Source organism: Eriocheir sinensis, chromosome 27, assembly GCF_024679095.1.
Source record: "Eriocheir sinensis breed Jianghai 21 chromosome 27, ASM2467909v1, whole genome shotgun sequence".
NCBI lineage: Eukaryota > Metazoa > Arthropoda > Malacostraca > Decapoda > Varunidae > Eriocheir > Eriocheir sinensis.
Genome location: NC_066535.1, coordinates 2,632,361 through 2,656,641, shown reverse-complemented (window position 1 = coordinate 2,656,641; position 24,281 = coordinate 2,632,361). Strand labels below are relative to the sequence as shown.

Sequence of the window (24,281 nt, the reverse complement as noted above, 5' to 3'; positions counted from 1 at the left end):
GTCAAAATATCAGTCATGTGATAAGTGAAGCAATGCTAAAATGTTGCTATATTGGTCAACAACATCCACCAGTGGCTCGTCCGTAGATATATGGAGTTTGTTTTCGTAAAAGTAAAACCCCTCCCCACTGGAGACCATTTTTAAATGTCCCGCGCTGTTGTGTCGTAGCCAGACACACGCGTCAACATATGCAGTATCATTCAATGCTTGTAGATAACGTAAAATTGCATTGTAATATTTTTTTCTCAGTAAATTTTGCCACTTGTGATCCTCATAATCTGCGTGGCCCGCTGGGCTGGGAGAAGGGAGGAAGCGGCGAGCCGCTCAGCACAGCAGTGCCTCGCCCGACACAAACGAGCGAGGTGCGTTGCAATTTCCCCTCCACTCTAGCCCAAAAAACGTCCTCACAAATGATTTTACAAGTGCAAGGCAACCAGAAAAAGCTACAAACACTGTTCGAGAGACAGAATTGCCCAGTACGGTCATGCAGGAACACCTTGACCTTCTGACACCCTCACCTTTGATTGATTAAAGCTTTTTTGTAAAGGGGGACCAGATTCCATATCATTCTCCAGTAAGTCAACAAGGAACACATAATAATATGTGAAAATTTAATGCCAATCAGATAAATACAAATGGCAAGACAGGGAGAAATGGAAAAAAATCTTTAGGAGCCAATATCTCGAAAAGTAGTTTTTTACTCTTCAAAAAATTTCACATAATGGGTAAAACGTCTGACCGACTTTTGTTAGGTATCATTTAACACTACAACTAAAGGACAATTTTTGCCCGCTATAAAATTTAAAAAAATGTCAAAAGAAAATGGGACAGAGTGGAGAAAATTATAAGTGACAAAAAATTGTAATTTTATTTTTTCGAAGACAAAACAAAAAAATCTAAAATTTTCTAGCTGGGAAATGTAGATAGGTAAACAAAGTTTCTATGGTATTTTTTCAAAGAGATTAACTGAAAAATAAAGTCTGTGAAACAACAACAACAAAAAAGTACGCTCTGTTTGAGTCTCTCCTAAACTTCACCCGAATTTAATGAAATTCACAGAATATCATACCTTTACACCTACAAATAACATACTAAAACTTCAAAGCTATTGGACGAACCATATGTGCAGGAGGACCCCCCGTAGCCGCCCCCTTAACCCTTTCCTTGCGTGCGGTGCGGACGCGACTATACCCTCAGGCGCAGTCGGGGAGCCCAATGGGGGTGTTTCTTTTAACTTCTGTATCTCAAAAACTATTCATCACAGCTAAAAATCCAAAACACCATTGGAAAGAGGAGGTTCAGATCTATAGGAGTCGGTTATGTGTGCCTCTCTTGCGAACGTGCATGGACGTTCAGGGAGTGTTGAATGTTAACACTTACGTCTGTGTGTGCGGGATGATCAGCCGTATTAAGGGAACTGCGGACATCTTTTCTTCAGATTCTGGCAAGGGAGTATTGCCAACTGCAATATTTACAACTATTTGGTCAAAGAATCAGTCAGGTGATAGGTGAAGCTATGCAAAAATGCCGCTATATTGGGCAAGAACATCCACCAGTTACTCGTCCGTACATTTGCCGCGCTGGGCTGATATGATTTTCCACCAAATTTAGTGAAGAATCCACTCAATTGGCAATCCTGTGTTGTGAGAATTAGTGTTGGAACACTCTCATACGCGGGAGATTTGAGTGCGGGTGGAGGTCGCAGCGGGCGTTTAGCGCCATCAGCAAATACGCCTAACGCCTGCTGGAAGCGTTTAGCAATGAAAGGGTTAAAGCGTGCAGTTTTTAAAGGCCTAGTGCACTGGAGCAGTTGCTGGTTTGTTTGTTTTCCCTCGCAGTCACGCTCTGTATCAATCTTGAAATGTTATATGACATTCACATCGCATCCTAGGGTATAGTGGTATCTGGTCCTCCCTTATTGCAAAGCATTTTAATTGCTCAAAGCCTCCAAGGCGAGGGTATCAGAAGGCACCACCTACATTGCCTCAACACCACATATGTGGGCACCTCAGCCCTGAATCCAATGCATGGAGTTGGTGTTCTAAAATTATGTACCTCCTATTAATTGTTTTTCAGGGACAGCGACTTTTGTCATCTTCATACGCTTTTGATGTGAAGACAATGTGTCATGTTAGGTGAGATGTGCTGTGATAGGTGTACATGGAGGTATCCCTAATGGCTGTGGCTCTTGTGAGCCAAGAAATTGTGGAGAACTAGCACAGCCCTGTAAGGATCCAGTGGTATCAGTGATTGCAGAGAGAGGGGTGGGTGGAGATGGGGGTGGCAGACTCAAGGTCACCACTCCATGCGCCCCAGGGTGACATTGGACTACAGTTAACATTCTTTGTTTCTGAGCGTCTTTGTGCCTTGATGCCTTTGGCACGGTGGTGTAACAATGTAGTATGTAATAAAAAGCATGGGCTAGACAAAATGAGTGAGGTAAATGGTCTGAAGGGAGCAGGAATGATGGAAGGATGAGTGGTGAGGAGTGACAACCAACCTCTTCCACTCAATTCCACATTCCACTTCCACTGTTCATTCGGTTCATGGTAGTGAGAGGAGTGAATAGTGAAGCCTTGAATGTGATAGAGATGCCAGTTTGCTTCTAGATGCCAGTGAATATCATATGAATTTTCATTGCGGATTTTTTTTGCGGAAAATTAATTGAAGATGTATGCATCAACTCGTTCCCTGCTGACGCAAGTGACAGGAAAGTGTGGGATGGAGATAATCAGCCATAACCCTTTCAATTTTGCTTATTTCCTTATTAAACTTCAAAACATAATAGCTGAAGTTTGCTAGAAAATGAGATTTTTTTCAAATATTTTGATTTTTTAAAAAATATGTGACACTTTTCTTAAAGTCACCAATATTAATACACAGCATTACTGCAGTATGTTAGGATAAGCAGGTATGTAAATATTAGTCAGTTTTTATTATATTGATGCCTGTGACTGCCTTTCAGTGTATTCTGGGTATCGAGACAAGCTGTGATGACACAGGTGCTGCTGTGGTGAGTGATGCTGGGGAGGTGCTTGGTGAGGCACTAAATAACCAGCACAGTATCCATTTGAGGTAAGGTGTGTGTGTGTGTGTGTGTGTGTGTGTGTGTGTGTGTGTGTGTGTGTGTGTGTGTGTGTGTGTATATTAACCTATTTGTATTTACCTATTTATGGTTTGCAGGGCCTGACCTAAGCTTGGATAGTCCTGTCTCCTTGCCTATATTTGTCCAAACTTTCCTCCATTTGATGGACACTCCCCGCCTCCACAATCTCCTCCTTTAGACCATTCCACTCATCTACACTTCTATATGGGAAACTGTATTTCTTTTTATCCTTTAGACATGTTCCCCTTACCAGCTTCTTTCTGTGTCCTCTCAGCCCCCTCCTCCCCTCTGCCACAACCAGGTTGCTTCTATCCAATTTGTTCGGTCCACTAGTAAATTTCTATAAAACTATTAAGTCTCCTCTTCAAGTGTCATCAATTCCATTTCCTTCAATCTGTTTTTATGTGGTAGACTTGACAACTCTGATACCATTTTGGTCGCTATCTTCAAATCTTGGTCTTATCATTGCTATTATGATTTTCATCATATCCTTATCCATGTAATGAAATGCAATGCCATTTTAATGTTTTGCAACAAATTATATCCAAATATTCTATTTATGTGCATATCAAGTGTCAATTTATTTTGCTACCATAAAAGGCGGTGGCACACTGGCTGTTTTCATCCAACCATCGGGGCTATGGGCAACTGTGGTTTCCCATATGCCCAACCAGGAGTGATTTGTCGGTTGTTCGTATGAATGGAAATTGGTTGTGAGCACGAGCGTGGGTACATGGGTACCGCACGGCTGTATGTAGACAAACAGATGACGGCAGTGGCTGAGGAGTGAGGGGCAGTGGAAGATGGCCCACCAAGAGACTCGTAAAGTGGACTGGCAGAGCTGCTTTGTTTACTATTTGATTGACAAGAAAAGAGAACACCCCGTGCCAAAGAACCACAGTTCAAAAAACTTTTTTTCAGTCTTTGAAAATGGTAGAAGGACTCCTGGTGTTGTGTTCCTGGCGCAGGACGGGACATTGCGGTGGCAGTCCACTACGCTGTCTGGTGTTGCGAGAAATACTTCCTCGCTGAAATAAGTCATTCTGCTGTCCATCACGCATGCACGCTGGGGGAATACACAGCAAGAAAAACATTAATTTGCCTGGTTTTGTTCTAGTTTGCCCACTTGTGATCTTTGTGAGCGGTGAGTGAATTATGGAAACAGTAAGCAAGTTGAACCTCTGTGAGCTATTTTGTGGCTGCGGCGGCGGCGGGTGCACATACAACAGTCATTGAAAAGTCAATCATTATGTTAGTGATTTAATGATTTGTGACCGAAACAGCTAGCAGATTATTTCATAACAATGAAAACTACCAGAAAAAATAGGTTCGTCCAACAGTATCCCATGGTTGACATTCTGAAAATTTTTCCAGTTCTCAGACGAGGTTTGGGTAAACACTCCTGTCCTCCTGTCTTTGAAACCATAATTGTGCCCATAACCGCTTCTTTCTTCCATTTAACAGCAGCAACAAGTCCATAACTTTGGTAATGGCTGCACAAGCTGCGACAGCCCTTACTTTAGCAGACGATGCCATGTGGATACAGGGCAACTGCTTTGTTTACAGGCAACTTTTTAAATTTGAAATTCAACTTTTTTAATTTGAAATTCAACTTACCGTATTAAATTTGAAATTCAACTTTTTTAATTTGAAATTCAACTTTTTATATTTGAAATTCAACTTTTTTAATTTGAAATTCAACTTTTTTAATTTGAAATTCAACTTTTTTAATTTGAAATTCAACTTTTTAAATTTGAATTTCAACTTTTTAAATTTGAATTTCAACTTTTTTAATTTGAGGGTGAAAAGGTGTAGATTGGACTTGATAATCACCAGGGAGCCAGATATCATAGAGGAGATGAACTATAAGAACCCTATAGGGAAGAGCGATCACGTACTTATTGAGTACATATTACGAGGAGATAAATTAATCAGGAATGAGGACTACAGGAAAGAATGGTTTAACTTTAATAAGGCAAATTTTGAACAACTTGGGAAACATTTTGTGGAAGCACAATGGGATACTTTTTTTGAGGCTGATAATGTGGAGGAAAAATGGGCTATCTTTCTACGGATTTACAACGAAGGAGTGGAAAAGTGGGTACCAAGGATGAAAGAAGGCCGGAAGTCAAGAGAAAGGTGGTATAATAGAAAGTGTGTAGACGCCAAGCAGGATAAGGAGAAGGCATGGAACAAATGGAGAAATAATAGGAGGATAGATCTATGGAATGAGTACAAAAGGAAGAGGAATGCTTATGTCAAAGTAAGAAGAGAAGAAAAAAGGAATTTTGAGAAAAATATTGTAGATAAGTGCAAAGACCAGCCAAAACTGTTTTATAAGTTCATAAATGGAAAGTTAAAAAATAGAGATGAGATTCAGAAAGTTCAAGTTAATGGTGAAACTTTTGACAGTATAAGTGAAATAGTAGAAGTGATGAATAATTGTTTCCAAACAGTGTTCACAAGGGAGAGTGAGTTTGAAGGTGTAGATGCAGTGCCAGGGAATACAGTGGGTCTGAAGAGAATACAAACATCAGCAGATGAAGTTAGAAAATTATTGGAAGAATTGGATGCGAGGAAATCAGCAGGACCAGATGGTATATCAAATTGGGTGCTAAAAGAGTGTAACCAGCAAATAGCTGAAAAGTTGAGCAACTTGATTAATGTCTCACTAGCACAAGTGAAGGTACCAAGAGACTGGAAGAGGGAAAAAGGATATAAGGAAACTTGAAAGGATTCAAAGGATTGCAACCAAGATGGTACCAGAACTATCGTCTGTCATACGCGACTAGAAGAAAGAAGAGAAAGAGGAGACCTGCTAGCATTGTACAGGAATACGAGGGGAATGGACGTGTTGGGTGGAAATGATTTAATCGAAATTGAAGGGAGGAGGCAACTAAGAGGACATAGTAAGAAATTGAGAAAGGGGACTTGTTTGAAATACCTGAACAAGTACAGTTTTCTATACAGGAGTGTGGATACATGGAATGGACTAAACAAAGACATTGTTGAAGGGGGCAGTATCCATATAATGAAGGAGAAGTTTGACAAATATAGATTGGGAAACAGGACTGTCCAAGCATGAGTTAAGGCCCTGTATACTACAAATAGGTACATACACATTGAAGGATGGCGATTTTAAGAATGCATATCTGTGTATCCCACTGCATGTTGTAAAATGAAACTAAATGGGAGTAAAGATTCTGGAGATTGAAGTTTGGAACTGGGCTTACAGTTGACTGAATTTTCCTTGAACACTTCTCAAAATTATTATATGAATTTTTTATATAGTATCTTAACTCTATAGGAAATGGATATCCAAATATTATGATGATTCAACATGTTTAATTGCTACAGACATGGGGGCATCATACCTCCAATCGCTGGAGCCTTACACAAGAAGAACATTGAAGAGGTGGTCAGTAAAGCCATGGCTCAAGCAGGAATGGTGATCGGAGACTTAAATGCCATTGCCACTACTGTCAAGCCAGGTATGATATGCATATATGCCCTGTTTACAAAGAGGGAGGGAGTGATTTATTAAATCTCTTTGCAAGCTGGTGGTAGCATTTATGATCAGGTAAAAGTTGATGCTATAGTCTGTTCAAACCAAATGTTCATCTGGCGCCTAAGCAGCATTTGTCACGCGGCACCTGATTTGCTTGTCTTCCCTATAGGCTTTTGCCCTGATTGGCTGGCTTCCTCTCTCGGCTGTAGTGGAGGCGACAGTCACTTGCACATGCTCTTGGTGATTAATGTTTATAAACTACAGTACTGTCTCCAGGATTGCGAGTTTCAAGTTTGCGATTCACCGAGTTTGTAATAGGGACCCCAAAAATAGATTTTTATTGAAAACTGAAATTGCAATATGACCCGAAAAGAAAAGGAAAAGGCTGCTAAAACCGGGGTTTTTCTCACCTTGTTGTGGTCCTTGACTCCCATTCTCGCTCTTACCCACCCCCTGGGCCTTTCCATTGGCCGCGGGAAGCATGGTGAGTGGGATCCGGGCAGCCAGGCACACGTGTTCGAGCAGCCTCGACCGCGCGCTGGGCCTGAGCAGCTGACGGGCGGCTGATGATGGCGATGGTGATGATGAGTGTTGGCGGTGTGGCCGCGGCATCAGCGCCACCCAAACGGCATTTTCACTGGGGCCTGCGTGTGTGTGGCTGTGCCCATTGTGGGCCCAGGCTCCTCAATTTGTCAATTCTCACTTTCCACATGTTGTGCAGGACCCCTTTCCTTTCTTCCATCTCTTTTTCAAAATGAAGAGATGAAAGAAAAGAAAGGGGTCCTGTGCAACATGTGGAAAACAAGAATTGGCAAATTGAGAAGCCCAAACTCACAACAAACACAACCACACACACACACACACACACACACACACACACACACACACACACACGGGCCCCGACAAAAACACCATTCAGGTGGCGCCGATGCAAAGGTCATGCCACCGACACTCATCACCACCATCACTATCATCAGCCGCCCGTCAGCTGCTTGGGCCCAGAGTGCGGCCGGGGCCGTCTGCACACATACGGGTGGCCAAGCGCAAGATGTCAACGGTTCTCAATTTTCCCCATAAGAATAATGGTTCAAAGTTTGCGATTTCAGCAGTTGCGACCCACAACGTCAACCTATTTATCGCAAACTTGGAGACAGTACTGTATTTACCTTAGCTCACCTCCTATACAAGATAGACAATTTTACTTCATCATCATCATTTCATCGACGCCTGCTCCTAGGAGCTCCCACCAGGGGATGGCCACGGCAGAAGAGCTTCCAACTTTCTCTATCCAGACACTCCCTCCTTGCCTGCTCAAAGTTTCTCAAAGATCTTTCCCCTCTCTCCCTAACGTACTCTTGCACCCTATCCCTCCATTTGACTGGAGGTCGTCCTCTAGCATTCCCTCCCTCTATCTCACTCACATACACCCTTCTGGTCATCTTACTCTCCTCCATTCGCTCCATGTGGCCAAACCACTTTAAAGTCTGTTGCTTCACTTTCACCACTCCACACTTTTTCCCTTCACCCCTGTGACACATTCCAAAATGCTCGTACACACTTTCATTACTCATTCCATCCATTCTACTCACACCACAAGCACTCCTCAAATAACTCATTTCCGCTGCCTGCACTTTAGACCTCTGACTTTCATTCCAGGCCCACGTTTTACTTGCATATGTGAGGGTTGGTACTATTGTTGTGTTTATCAAATCCCTCTTTACCTCCATGCTCACACTTCTGCCATTCATGATTTGTCCCAAAGACCCTACCACCCTTCTTCCTTGCAATGCCCTTTCTCTTATCTCTCCCTCCGTACCACCATGCTTACACATAACTGATCCAAGGTACTTAAACTCATTGACCTCCTCCATTTCTTCACCATTCAAAATTATTTTGCATTCTTTTTCACATTCAATTCCCACTCTATATGGGCATACAAAATCTACAACCTCACTTCTACTTCGCTCACAAACCATCACTTTACTTTTGTTGACATTTACTTTCAGCTTTCTCCTGTTACAGACACCATCAAAAACACTGACCAGATTTTGTAGGTCACTTTCATTTTCTGCAATGAGCAACGTGTCATCAGCAAACAGTATCAAATTCAGTACCCACTTCCTGCCCTCATCGAACAGTCTTACTCCAACTTCTCCAACTTTGCCCTTCATTTCTCTAATGACACCATCCATATAAATATTGAATAACCATGGTGACATGACACACCCTTGTCTTAAGCCCACTTTTATCTCAAAATGTTCATTTGTTTCTCCAGTAATTTTGACACATGCAGATGCATCCTCATGGAAAGACTTTATTGCACTAAACAGTTTTCCTCCCACACCATAAATCTTTAAAACATCCCACCATGCAATCCAATCGACTCTGTCATAAGCTTTTTCTAAATCCATGAAGGCAGTGTATAGTTTCTTTCCTTTTGCTATTATTTTTTCTACTACCATCCTAAAGGCAACTATCTGATCCACACATCCCCTTCCTTTCATGAAACCTCCTTGCTCTTTACTGATTTTCTCTTCTGTAATTCTTTGCACCCTCTCTATTATGACTTTTCCCTATACCTTTCCGGGTATACTCAAGATTCTTATACCTCTATAGCTCCCACATTCCCCTCTCCTGCCCTTCCCCTTGTAAACTGGGACAATGATGGCTTTCGTCCAGTCTGCTGGCACACCCCCTCCCCTTCCCATGCTACTTCACATATCTTGAACATCCGTTTAACGAGTACATCTCCTCCACACTTCAACATTTCTGCTGTGATTCCATCAATTCCTGCTGCCTTTCCATTTTTTAATCTTTTTATTGCTTGATTTACTTCTTCATATGTTATACTTCTTTCTTTATATACTCCTCCTCTACCTCTACTCAAAACTGCTGCTGTTACAGCTGCTGGACGTCCATCCTCAAAATTCATTAAGTTTTTGAAATATTCTCTCCATCTCTCTTTCACAGCTTCCCCATCTTTCAACATCTTTCCATTCTCATCCATAACTTCATTTATACTACCACAAATGAGTGCAAGTGGTAACTAGTTTAATCGCTAGTTTGTCATATAATTGAAAATTTTAAGATTTTGAATGTTCAGCAGCATTTTAACTTCAGTAGAGACAATCTCTCCCAGTGTTGCTGGATTGTAGCGTAATAACACTTGTGTTGTGTACACCAAGTCACCTACAATGCTGCACATATTGATGTACACTTTTGGTTCATATTCTAATCTGAGATGTATTGATCAGCATGGTATTTGCAGGCATGTCAATGTCTTTGTCAGTGGGAACAAACTATGGGAAGAGTCTGGCCCTGAGCACTGGCAAACCTTTCATCCCCATACATCACATGGAGGCTCATGCTCTCACAGTTCGTATGGTGGAGAAGGTAGGAAATTGGGAATGTTTGTTTATGAATTTCTACTTTATATGCTGATAATTTATTTTTTTAAATTTGTTTTTGCCGATAATGTCTTTAGGCTATCTTGAGGGGCCTTGGGTGACCCTAACCCATTAGTGGTACAGGTGAATTTTATGCTGTGATGTATGACTCCTGCTTGGCTCATGCTGCCCCCCGATGCTCCATTTGAACAAAGTCGTTGAAGTTAAGGTTGATTGAAGATCTGGGCAGCATGTAGGTATTCTTCTGCCACTTAAGGTAGGTTGACATGAAAGACATTCATGATGCTTAGCCATGATTTTGTTTGTAAGATATGAGACGTGGTTTTCACTTAAGGATGTTTTATTTTCTTAACCAGAGGTACAATTGCTCCCATACAATGTTAACCACTTCAACACGAGGGTGCGTATACTGTGTCCTTGCGTGCCCTGTACCATATCCGAGGAGGCGCATACTGCGTCCTGGCTCGCTTTAACCAGTATACGAGTTTTTTCATCCCGGATATTGTACGATTGTTTTTAGGATGTAGGTCGGATGTGATACGGTGTCTTATTTGACCTTCAGTGTTATTATTGTGTAATAACATAAGTGTGTCTTGCGTGCATTTGTACTTGACAGTAACAATCCATTCTAAAAGAAAATAACAAAAATAATGAGAAAGAAATGATATATGTGTATGTGTGTCTCTTGACAAGTTCACCATCGTTATACAGTTCCAAAGAGTCCTATCGAATTCTAAAGTGCGGAGGCGGGCTGGGGAAGGAAGTCTGGCGGCCATGTTGATATGGGTCTGGGTCTGGGATTCACTATTAACTTTACTATTAAGTGTTTAGAAGTCCTCGCCAGCACTCCCAAGATAATACTGAAGTTAATAGTAGGTATTAGGCTAACAGTTGGTGAGGATACACTTTGAGAGTGAAGTTAATACCAAAGTTGAGAGTTAATACCAAGTTTAGTATTAATAGTTGACGAGGATACGGGTCCCGTTCTCACTTCCCATTTTCTGCCCATTACCAAGGTATGTATTTTGAGATAACAAGAGAGGAAAGTCAAAAAAAATTGTGACAACAGGGAGTCAAGTCGGAAAAAAAGTAATTTTTCCACGGGCCAGAACCAACAAGCGCTTTTTCATGTATTTCAATACCTCGAGTTTCGCGGTCCTCGAGTTTAGCGCTATACCTTCGGAATGAAGCAAGTGCGAAACTCGAGAGGGTACTGTATTTTTTTTTTTTTTTTACATTGCGGCCTATTGCGCCGGTAGGCTTCTTCCCGGTGGATCCTGATGGTCGGTCCAAGGCTTCTTTCCGGTGGGTCCTGATGGTCGGCCCAGCCCATTCTGGCGCAGGCGAGTGTTTATAGTGGTGCCATCTTATCATATATATATATATATATATATATATATATATATATATATATATATATATATATATATATATATATATCTGAGAGAGAGAGCGAGAGAGCGAGAGAGAGAGAGAGAGAGAGAGAGAGAGAGAGAGAGAGAGAGCATCGTGGGTTTGGGAGGCGTGGCAGGGTTGGACACAGGTTTTGCTCTGCCTTGACTGCACCCTTGCCCTCATTTAAGAGTGGCACTACTATACTACTACTACTACTACTACTACTACTACTACTACTACTACTACTACTACTACCCCACCCCCACCCCCACCACTACTACTTCTACTGCTACTACTACGACTACTACTACTACTGTTTTTCTTCTATTTCATCCCACTCATGTACCAGTAGTGCTTTTGTGTATCATTATTTCAGTGTATTCCTTCATGTTCTGTATTCTCCCTTTATATCCATTGTCTTTTAGAATGGAATGTGTTGATCAATATATTACTTTTTTTAATCCCTATAAAAATGGGAAACTGTGTATCACTGTCAGTAATCATATGAATGGGGTGCTGGACTCACTGGACCTACCTACAGGGGTTGATCTCAGGCAAGGCTAAAAACCACTCACTTCAGGAGATAGACTAAATGTGTCTGTTGCTGGGGAACAGGTTTGATGTTATGAAAGAGGGGATGATTACACATATTAAGGTCAGGAATTGCACTAAATGCAATAAGCCGATGATGATGGTAGTGGGTGTGGATATCACAAACAGTAAGAATTGTTATGTATTTATATGTTACTAAATTCTATATATTTTATCAGGTGGAGTTTCCCTTTCTCGTCCTGCTGGTTTCCGGTGGCCACAGCCTATTGGTGGTGGCACATACAGTAGACCGGTGGTCCATTATCGGCCAGACCATTGATGATGCTCCAGGAGAAGCCCTTGACAAGGTTGCCACACATTATTTTTGAATTGATACTTTAAGTATTAATAGGTATACAAAATTAAAGCTTGTCCTTGGGAATAAAGAGCTAGCATGGTGAAAAGTCATGGCTATGTTTGCATTATGATTGGTTTAGGGCAGTGTGATTTCTATGACTGGGGTAGAAGCAGGAAAACCATTGTGACTGGATTGAGAGAGGATTGTGGTGTGGTCTGACAGCAACAATAGTGTTTCGGGTTAAGTTGGTTATCCACTTCTGACCTTTCTGATCACAAGTATGGAGTCTGCAAGGGACATTCTACTGGTGATCATGCTTTCCAAACTGACTCCTGTTCATCCTCTCTTATCGGTTTCAGTGAAACTTTTGCTGTAGCTGTAGACATCTCAAAAGCTTTTGACAGTCTAGCACAAATCTTTGCTTTTTAAACTATCCTCTTATAGATTCTATCCCTCTGTACTTTAATATCCAGTTTTCTTTCAGGTTAATCTGTCTGCTGTGGTAGATGGTTACTATTCTTCCCCAAACCCATCAGTAGTGGTGTTCAGCTGGGCTTTGTTCTATCGCACGCCCTTTCTTTTGTTCATTGACCTGTAAGCTTCTGTATGCCTCTCAGGTGACATGTGTAGGGGACTGCCGTACACCTATTGGAAGCACATCTTTCACATTGCTCCCACAAGCCCCTGAGGACTGTGCGACCTTGAATCTTTTTAGTCGTTAGTCTAGCCCCTCATGTTGAATATGCACCATCACCATGTGTTTACTGTCATTAGTTTGATATCAGTCTCTAGTGACAATGACAATGGTATTATATGTTGAAAATGACATTCATACTCATCTTCTCCACATCTCTGGCATAATAAGAGTCTCCTGTTATATTGTAAACATATTAATAAACTTAGTGACAGCTAAATCCAGATGCAGTGAAGTGAAAGAGGCTTGAAAATTAATAAAATGCGTCAGGAACTAAAAACACCAGAAAAGGAGATGCTCTGACATTGGCAACACTGCTTCTCACCTGCTGTGCTAAGGGCTGTGCACCCTGTGGCCATATATGTTGACACGGACCAGTCATCATATATATATATATATATATATATATATATATATATATATATATCTATATATATATATATATATATATATATATATATATATATATATATATATATACACACACACACACACAGGTTGAGAATCCTTTATCTGAAATCCCTGGGACCGAGAGTGTTGTGTATTTCGGATTTTTTCAGATTTCAGAACATGCAAGCCCTTTTGACATTTTCATCATTATCATTACACCACAAAGCACACAACATGCGGTAATCACAATGAGTAACGAGTGAAGATGTTACTGTGATGACATCTGACAACAAACTAATGCATAGCAGCACCAGAGTTGCCAGGTCGTGGACTGGGTTTCTGCCCAATCCCATCCCAAAAGTTGTCCAAAACCCGCGGTGGTGGCGGGCAGATGTTTTTACGGTCAAGATGTCGATGCAACAGTAGGTTTACTTGCTCAATTGGGCAGGTTAACCGCGGACCTGGCAACCCTGAGCAACACACAACATCTGTATGTGGTGGAACCTTCCCATCACTTTGTGCAATTTCTCCATTTGTATTTACCTAGTTGTAGTTTTACAGGGCCTGGGCTTTACGCTCGTGTGGTCCCGTCTCCGTATCTACATTTATCCAACTTTTCCTTAAAGCTTTGCACGCTCCTCGCCGATACTACATCCTCACTTAGTCTGTTCCAAACCTTTATATTTCTTTGCGGGAAGCTATATTTTTTTGTCTCTCAAGCATCTTCCCTTCCTCAATTTTTTACTATGTCCTCTTGTGTTCCTGGTGGTAATTTCTTCTTTTAGTAGTAACTCCTCGTTGTCTACTTCTTCCATTTTGATCATTAATTTGTAGATTTGTATTAGGTCTCCCCTTTCTCTTCTTTGTTCTAGTGTTGGTAAGTCCATTTCCTTTAGTCTTTCCTCGTATGTCAATCCCTCCAGCTCTGAAGCCATTTTTGTTGCCATCCTTTGTATTCTTTCTAGTTTCTTTGTGTTTCTTCTTATGGGGAGACCACACTGCCTCTGCATATTCCAACTTTGGTCTGATCATAGTGGTAATTAATTTTTTCATCATATCCTTATCCATGTAGTGGAATGCTATTCCTATATTTCTCACCATGTTATACGTATCACCGAATATCCGATTAACATGACTCTGGCTGTTTGTTATCTTGCATTATTACTCCCAGATATCTCTCTTTGTGTACTTTCTTTAATGTTTCACCATCTCCCATTTTATATGTCCATTTTGGTCTTCCTTCACTTTTTCCCATTTCCATAACATGACATTTCTTCACATTGAATTTCATCTCCCATTCCATACTCCACTTCCAAATCTTGTTTAGGTCTTCTTGCAGAATTTCACAGTCTTTACTGTTTCTTATATGTCTTAGCAGCTTTGCATCGTCTGCAAACAGGCTCATATAACTATTTACTCCCTAAGAAAAATATTGGTGCCAATACCAATCCCTGAGGCACTCCACTCTCTACAGTTCTCCATTCCGATTTTATGTCCTTAACCACTGTTCTCATCTCTCTTCCCCTTAGGAAGCTTTCCATCCAGTTCTTCATTTCCCCTTTCAATCCTCCTTTATATTTTAGTTTCCATAGCAGTCTTGTATGTGGAACTTTGTCAAATGCCTTCTTCAGGTCTAGGTAGACACAATCCAAGAGAAGATGGTGCCACTTTAAACACGTGCCTGCGCCGTGACGGGGTGGGGCCGACTACCATCTAGGCCCCTCAAGAAAAGCCTACCGGCGCTATAGGCGTACACGTAAAAAAAAAAAAAAAAAAAAAAAAAAAAAAAAAAATCAACCCATCCGTCCCTTTCCTGTATTTTATCTGTCACTCTTGAGTAAAAGCTCAGTAAGTTTGTCACACATGAGTGCCCTTTTCTAAATCCATACTGTTTACTTGTGATTAGATTTTGCTCCTCTAGAAATTGCATCCATTGTTTCTTTATCACTTTCTCACATATTTTACATACTACACTGGTCAATGATACAGGTCTGTAGTTCAGGGGTTCTTCCTTCCTTCCACTTTTGTATATGGGGACCACTTCAGCCCTCCGCCACTCCTTAGGCACTGTGCCAGTTGTTATTGAGCATTTAACCCCTTGCATCCGATGACGCAGTATAATTAAGTCTCTCCTCGTATATCCGAAAGGACGCGTCATGGTCCAAGGCCATTTCAGCCAGTGTGTTTTATTCAGGTATGGTATAGTACTCGGATATGGGAAGGGCGCGCGATTTGACAGCTCGTAGTGAAGAGGTTAATGATGTCATATATCGGTCTAACCAGCTCATTTCTGCATTCATTCAATATATACCCTGAGACTCCATCCGGTCCTACAGCTTTCCTCTCTTCCAGCTCCCCCAACAACTCATATATCTCCTCTTTATTTACTGTAACTTCTTCCATATGAACATTTATCTTGTTTTCTTGTGGCTCATTAAATATTGATTCATTAGTAAAAACTTGCTTGAACTTTTTGTTTAATAACTCCGCCATGTCTTTAGGTTCATCGATTGTCATATTACCATCGCTCAGTCTTTCAATTGTTTCTCTTGGTTTAATCTTTCCATTTCTGAATCTATAAAACAGTTTAGGTTGTTCCTTGCACTTTTCCACAATATCCTTTTCATATCCCTTTTCTTCTTCCTTCCTTATTTTCACATATTCATTTCTCGCTACCTTAAAATCTTCTTTATTCCTTTGGTTTTTATTTCTTTTTAATCTTTTCCATGCTTTGTCTCTTTTTTTTCTTTTGCCTTAGCACACCTTGCATTAAACTAGTCCTTTTTACCCTTTTCTTTAGGTTTGTATCCTGGTACAAACTTCTTAACCCCTGTTTTATATGCCTCCATGAAAATATCATACTTTTCTTGCACTTTACTTGTTCCCATTAGCTCATCCCAGTCCAGCTCTCCATAATATTTCCTAAGATTTTCCACATCTGCCTTCCTATAGTTTAACCTGTTTCTTTTATATGACTCATCCTCTTCACTTCCTTCCTCCTCCATTTCTATCTCTGTGATTACATGGTCACTTTTGCCCAGAGGGCATCCGTACCTTAATTCATCCTTCAAGTGTATTCCTCTTGTTAATACCACGTCCGGTGTGTGTGTGTGTGTGTGTGTGTGTGTGTGTGTGTGTGTAATAATAATAATAATAATAATAATAATAATAGGTTTATTAATGTAAGGCAGCCGTTAGGCTGAAAATATACAAATTAAAAATACAAAAAACTAATAGTAAATAGGCTACACTAGAGGGAGGGAGAGGGTGGGGGCTGGTTTGGGAGAGCTAAAAATAGAGACATAAGGGAGAGGGAGGGTGGTGTGAAGGGGGCACTTTGAAGGGTAGCGGCGAGGTGCTAATCTCCACCGTGGCCCTTTGGGTATGACTGTCACTGGGCATTGTTTATCATCCGCACCATCGCAGGCACTGCGGTACGTTTGTAACGGTTGGTTCGCGGCGCTCTGAAGGGGTTGAGTTTGTTGTGGTGTCTGGTGAAGCGGGTGGGAGGAGGCGCGTCGGGTGGCAGGAGGTGGCGAGGATGGTGAAGCAAGGAGATTCCGAATTTTCTGAGGGCGTCCTGGTGCTTGTCAGAGAGCCTCGAGAGACTCAGGGTGGCCAGGGCATTTTGGAAGTATATATTGGTCAGAAATGAAAAAGCAGAAAAAAGTACAACAAAAATATGACTACTTCCTTAAAACTTACAATGAAGGTGTAGTAAAGTGGGCTCCCTACTATGTGATAAAGAAAGAAGGAATATAAGTGGATTAATACAAGATGTCTAGAATCAAAGAAGAAAGATAAGGATGGAGAAAATTAAAAAGGAGAAGGATTGCCATAAATAGGGAAAGCTTTAGACAAGCTAGTAATGATTACACCAAAGTGAGGAGAGAAGAAGAAGGAAAGTATGAAAGGAATATAATAGAAAAATGTGAGGAGGACCCAAAACTTTTTTATAGATATAAATTAGAAAAAAACCAGAAGCTGTGAATATGATCAAAGTGGGTGACTAAGTCTATGAGAATACAAAGGAAATCTGTGAAACATTAAATGAAAACTTTCAGAAAGTATTTACACAAGGGACAGAATTTGAAGAGAGAGATAGGAGAGACATGTCAAAAGAATGGAAAACATAAAAGTGGATAAAGAAGAGATACTGGGGCTATTGAAATCACTAGATGGCAAGAAGGCAATGGGTTCAGATGAAATATCAGGCCAAGTACTGAAAGAGTGCAGTGAACAGTTGCTAGAACCAACTCATTGCATTATAAGTTGTTTGATTAAGACTGAAGAAGTCCTAGTGCAATGGAAGAGGGCACATGTGGTCCCATTATATAAGAGCAGAAATAAACAGCCTCTGAACTATAGACTGTTTCCCCTTATAAGTGTAATGTGCAAAACTGTGTGAGAAGATAATTAAAAGACAGTGAGTAGACTATCTGGAAAGAGAGAAGATAATAAATGAAAGTCAATTGGATTCAGACAACGTAAATCCTGTGTCACAAATATAATATGTTTTTATTCAAGAGTAATAAATATAGTACAGGGGAGAGACGGGAGGGCAGACTGCATATTTTTTTTTACCTAAAAAGGCTTTCGATAAAGTTTCACATAAATGATTGCTGTGGAAACTAGAACATAGAGGAGAAGTAGGGAGAAAAATAAGAGAATGGATGAAAAATTTCCTGGCAAACAGAGAAATGAGAAGAACTTTGTTGAAAGATGAAAAATCGGACTGGAAAAAGGTCACAAGTGGAGTGCTACAAGGATCAGGGTTAGTGCCAATAATGTTTATAACCCCTAAAAGATGCAAAAAATGCAAAAAACAGATGATTTTCAAGTACATACTGGTTAAACACCCTAAAGGATCATGAGTAAATGAATGAAATTGCTACTCGTGTAGGTGTCACTGTCATGTCATCCTGTGACATTGGAGTTCACTTTCATCACTTTATTTCATCACATCTAGACATATCCCAGTATTCTGTGCCTTATCAGCACACTCTTGGTGTATTCATGGACACACGAGGTCATTAATTGGCAGTGAAATATTACATCGAAAATTGTAAAAAAAGAAAAACATCTCAAAATTTAGCCAAGCATCCCCTGCCAACACTGCCATGTCTCAGCTGTGTGCACCTGTTTTCCTTAATATTTATTGGAGGGAGACCATTCTAAACCAATAAATGTGACCATGGGAGTGTCTCTACGTTACGTCCTCATGTATGGTTCATCCCCAATTCATCCTAGTCAGGAGATGCATACCTGAGTGTACAGCACCTATGTAAACATGTTTGGCTGCATGAAATTACAAGGGGAACTGAAGTATACCCCAAGTATCCAGAATTTCTGCTTATCTGGCACCTCCTAAATTCTTGTGAGGAAATTGCTAGGTTTTACTATACTGTTTTTAAGTGAAAGCAAAGATTGTTTGCTGAATGACTTCCCATACCTATAAATGGCAATCAGAAATGAATGCCTGCTTTGTGTCTTCAATCTTTAAATAGAAAATGCCATGAAATTTTTTCTAAACATATGGAAGATAAAGTTTTATCGTGCTTATTTGAGTTTTCTTTTCAGGGTGCAAGGCGACTTAAATTACGTAACATCCCTGAGTGTGCAGCAATGTCTGGTGGACAGGCAATTGAACACCTAGCAGCAAGGGGTGATCCACATGCCTTTGAATTTCCAACACCAATGTGGAAATATAGAGACTGTACCTTTAGTTTTTCTGGTCTGAAAAATTCTCTTTTGAAACTCATAAAAGTGCTAGAAAAGAAGTATGGTAAATGACAGTTATTTTGGGTTTTATATATATATATATATATATATATATATATATATATATATATATATATATATATATATATATATATATATATATATATATATATATATATATATATATATATATATATATATACATACAGTCATACCTCGGTTTACGAGTTTAATTCGTTCCGGAATTTTACTCACAATCCAAAACACTCATAAACCAAAATGAATTTCCCCATTGAAATTAATGTAAATCCCATTATTACATCCCATATCTCAAAAAATATTGATATAAAAATCATTTTACATGTTATTTCATCCAGAATTAAAGTAATTTTACTAACTAATACCAATAATAAATAATATAAAACAAAAATCAGAGTCTTACGGTTGTTACGGAGACTACCGCAGCTGCTATATTACACTTGAGGTGTAGGCTTTGCACCGGAGTATAGAAGCCGCAGTTTCCCTATTCTCGAGGCACTGGAACTATGTTCAACCACAAACGTGAAGCTAACCTGACGTATCATCCGAGATGGAGGGTAAACGGGAGTCACAATCACGTCTGGGAGGGCATACAAACCGCCGAGGCTTGCACCGTGTTCCTGTTGCGAGCATGGTATCCGCCGTTCCTGTTTTCTTCTTTGCAGCACCATCCCTTTTAGCCATCTTTCTTGGGGACATTGTTAAAGCACAAAGAATGCACACTGTAGTGCTGAAAACACTAAGATCGCACACTAAAGCACAAATGCAATCGGACACGAGTGCACGGATACTATCTTTATGAGTTTAAAACGCGCACTGAGGCTAAGGTTGCCAACATGCCACCCTTTATTTAAAATACAGAATGCCATTTGTTCTGTATTTGTCTGTCTGAATGGTTAAGCAGATGAAATTCAGTATTTTAAAACTAGTGAGTGCATTTTTCCGTGAACCACAAAACCAGTCCATAAAATTATGTTTGTCAAGTGTCATCCTGAAATACGTGTAAAATATGCGTTGCAACGTCCCTCCCCCATTCCTCCTGCCTTCATTAGCAGCGGCTGTCATTCATGGCAGGCTAGAGAAATTTTAGGGTTGCCACCCGTTCCTTAAAATATGGATTTGTTCTGTACTGAAGAAGGGGATGTTGCATTTTTTTTTTTTTTTTTTTAGCTCAAGGTGGCAGCCTTAACTGAGACTGTTCCCATTGTTCTCCTCTTTGAGCACCCTCGTCTTGGCGAACAAAGGAAACCCACGCTCACGTCTTCTACTTGTACAAAAAAACACGTCAGTCCTCGTCGAAAGACCGACTTGATTGGCTAGGCTGACGTCAGCCGATAGAGATGGTCAATCGGCATCCTACTCTCCCCTTCATGAACCGTCACCCGGCAAGGGTCTGTGGTCCCTCCTTGGAGGAACGTACGCGTTTGACCCCGACGGCCTCCGTATAGCCCGTGTCCCCACCTGTGGGATGGTGAAAAAAAAAAGACTTTACAAACAGGATGCTCGTTTACCAAGTCACCACTTGTAAACCAAGGCATATTTTGTGAATTTTTTTTGCTCATAAATCAAAACGGTCGTTAACTGAGGCACTCGTAAACAGAGGTTTGACTGTATATACAGTAATCCCTTGTTTATTGCAGGGGTTAGGTTCCAGAACCCCCCGCAATAGGTGAAAATCCGCGAAGTAGCGACCTTATATTTATTTTATTATTTATATAATTTTTATATATATATATATATATATATATATATATATATATATATATATATATATATATATATATATATATATATATATATATATATATATATATATATCTCACATCTTCAGTCTCTGACGGTCTTCATTCTCTAATGGATATAAACTTTTTTTTTTTTTTAAATGTGGGCTATGGTGCCGGGAGACTATCCATCTGGGCTTGATAGTCGGCCCCAAGCCCGCCATGGCACAGGCAACTGTTTATAGTGGCGCCATTTTAATTGGCTCATGCTGCCCCCTGGAGCTCACTTTTTTCCCTCCTTTACTCCCTTGTTATCTCAAAATGTGTACCTTGGAAAAAGGAAGAAAACAGGAAGAGAGAACAGGTCGTTTTAAAGCCACAGATGAAGCCTTACGATTGGCTGAGCTCTGAAAGCACACTTGTGATTTGCTGGGAGTCCGATGGCGTCATTGCCGGTGCTCACCCGGTCAGCGGCCTTGCTGCCTTGGGGCAGTGCCACACTGCCCGTTTTCCTCTAACCGTTGTGGCTACTGGCAACGCCCGTGCGCCCATCTGGGAGCGAGTTGTCGGTTGTCTGTAAACTGGTGTCACACCAGGCCTTTTTCTTCTCACTGCATTGGCGGCAGCTTGGGCAACCGGCAAATCCAACTTTTCCAGGTGTGCGTCACACACAGCCAAGGTCGGTTGCTCGTATCCACATCCACAACGCAAACAAAGCTCTTGCCCTGTATCGACATGGCGTAGTCTGCTAAAGTAAGGGCTGCTGCGGCTTGTGCTGCCCTTACCCAAGTTATGGACTTGTTGCATCGCTTAAATGGCAGGAAGAAGCTGTTGTGGGTGTGGCGTGTCTGTGGTTCCTCCATGCCAGTTCTCATTGTCACCATTGCGCGTGCGCGGCCGACCCACCCATCTAGACTCCGACCACATAAACACGTGGATTGAGTAACAACAAAGACACACACACACACACACACACACACACACACACACCAGACTCATCATGAACCATGGCAGATGTTTCTCACGAACAAAAATGGCTTCGCCATTTTCTAGTGTGTTAGAACTTATTTGGTGAGTGGTTCATACAAACCAAACATACCCAATGGCAAGAAGAGAGCAGTGTTAAACACGACTGCTCTCTTCTTGCCAAGAGCTAGGTTTGGTTCATGTGAGCCACTCACCAAATACGTTCTAACACACTCAAGATATGGTGAAGTCGTTTCTGTTTGTCAGAAACATCTGCAATGGTTCCTAATGAGTCTGGTGTGTGTGTGTGTGTGTGTTTGTTGTTATTCGATCCATGTGTTTATGTGGTTGAGTCAAGATGGGTGGGTTGGCCGCACACGTGCAGTGGTGACAATGAGAACTGGCATGGAGGAACCACAGGCATGTCACACCCACAACTGTTTCTTCCTTCCATTTAACTGCAGCAACAAGTCCATAACTTGGGTAATGGCAGCACAAGCCGCAACAGCCCTTACTTTAGCAGACGACGCCATGTCGATACAGGGCAAGTGCTTTGTTTACGTTGTGGATGTGGATACTGGCAACTGACCTTGGCCGTGTGTGATGCACACCTGGAAAATTTGGATTTGCTGGCTGTGATACTGCCTGGCTGGGCAGCCAGCAGGCACGCTGACTGGTGAGCCCTTGAAAATGACGCCATCGTGGACTCCCCAGCCAATCACACAAGCGTGTTTTCAGAGCTCAGCAAATCGTAGGATGTTTTTTAATGTGAGTGATTATTTTGAGTAATTATCAAACCCTAAAAGTCAGACCCCACGTGTACACCAAATAATTTTTTTTCATATTGGTTACTTTATTCAATTAGGCACTTAATCCAGTTAATCGTACTGCCATTCATCCACCTAATTCCTCATGCTAAATGGGAATGTGTATATATATATATATATATATATATATATATATATATATATATATATATATATATATATATATATATATATATATATATATATATATATATATATATGGGAAGTGTAGTATATATGAAACCACAGGAATCACTCTTACCTTAAGAGCGTGTCCTTTGTTTACACTGTCCCCTCACCAACACAACCCACAGTGCAACAATTTTGCTAATGCCACCATCTTGGCAAAACTTGGTAGCTCAAATTTGTGATGCTGCACAATGTTATATGGTTAAAGGGTCAACCAAACACAGGGCTGGGGTGAGGCAAGCTCATGAGGACAGAGTCTGATTTAGAGGGTAGGAGGTGCAGGAATGCCACTCTATTCATGGCAGAACATTTGAACAACATTTTATTTTAATTTTTTAATATAGATTTTGACTTAAGACCAGCCTGTCGGTCCCAAACACCGTTGTAACTCAAGGATCACCTGTACTGTTTTATGGTTTTAATAGTGTTAAAGTTCAGACAATATAAATTTTGGATACAGAAGTGATTATTATATGATGGGCTCCATGTTCAGACTTGATAGCTACAAATACAAATAATTTATTGGTAAAAACTTAGTTAAAATAACTTGTTTCACAATTTTTACTGCTTTGCAGAAATTGAAGGTGGAAGCGTTATACCTGGGGTTGAGGATATCTGTGCCTCCTATCAGTATGCTCTCACCAAGCATTTGGTAAGACAGACTCACAAGGGTATGATTTATGCTTCTGTTCGAGAACTGCTTCCCACAGAAAACCAAACTCTGGTATGTATTTTTACATCTTTTTTATTCATGATGGAATAATTGAAAGTATACACATGAATTTTATGAGTACACATAAGTGAATAATGTGCAGTTCTGTCCAAAAAAAACAGTTTTTCAAATTGAAGAAATTTAGGTGTGGGACAACATTACTGGAATCATATGTGAATGATAATATGTCAGTTTACTCTGAAGAGTCATTTTTTTCTTGTAATTTTAGCTTTTTTCATGAGTATGAAACCCCCTACTTTTTTTTTTTTTTTTTTTTTTAACAACAAAGGAGGCAGCTCAAGGGCACAAAAAAACCCCAATAAAAAAAAGCCTGTATCATTGTCCCATAAAAAGAATCAGAAAGAGGCGGCCAAAAGCAGGTCAAACTCAGGGAGGAGAGGTGTGCCCTCCTCTTGAAAGAGGTTCAAGTCGTGAGGCAGGAGGAAATACAGATGAAGAAGATTGTTCAGAGTTTACCAGTATGAGGGATGAAAAGGTAGAGATGCTGGTTAACTCTATATAAGGAGTTTGGACAGTATAGGGATGAGCATGAGTAAAAGTGTTCGTGCAGCGGAGACTGCAGGGAGGGAGGCATGCAGTTAGCAAGTTCAGAAGAGCAGTCAGCGTGGAAATATCGATAGAAGATAGAAAGAGAGGCAACAGCTTTGGGAAATGGGGTTAGGATGATGTGATCATAATGATGATGACAAGACTATCATAATGGTGATGATGCTAAAC

At 40.6% G+C, this 24,281-nt stretch overlaps 1 protein-coding gene across 1 annotated transcript in view; it reads left to right on the top strand.

The window, feature by feature from the left end:
- Window positions 1-23,764, top strand: part of LOC127004271 (tRNA N6-adenosine threonylcarbamoyltransferase, mitochondrial-like) — a 28,327-nt gene extending 4,563 nt beyond the window's left edge. Inside the window, exons 3-8 of the mRNA XM_050871835.1 lie at window positions 2,966-3,075; window positions 6,464-6,597; window positions 9,883-10,007; window positions 12,187-12,315; window positions 18,970-19,174; window positions 23,407-23,764. Of these exons, the coding sequence (XP_050727792.1) occupies window positions 2,966-3,075; window positions 6,464-6,597; window positions 9,883-10,007; window positions 12,187-12,315; window positions 18,970-19,174; window positions 23,407-23,594 (891 nt within the window). The 3' untranslated portion in view covers window positions 23,595-23,764. The remainder of the gene's footprint in view (window positions 1-2,965; window positions 3,076-6,463; window positions 6,598-9,882; window positions 10,008-12,186; window positions 12,316-18,969; window positions 19,175-23,406) is intronic.
- Window positions 23,765-24,281: the final 517 nt, after the last annotated feature.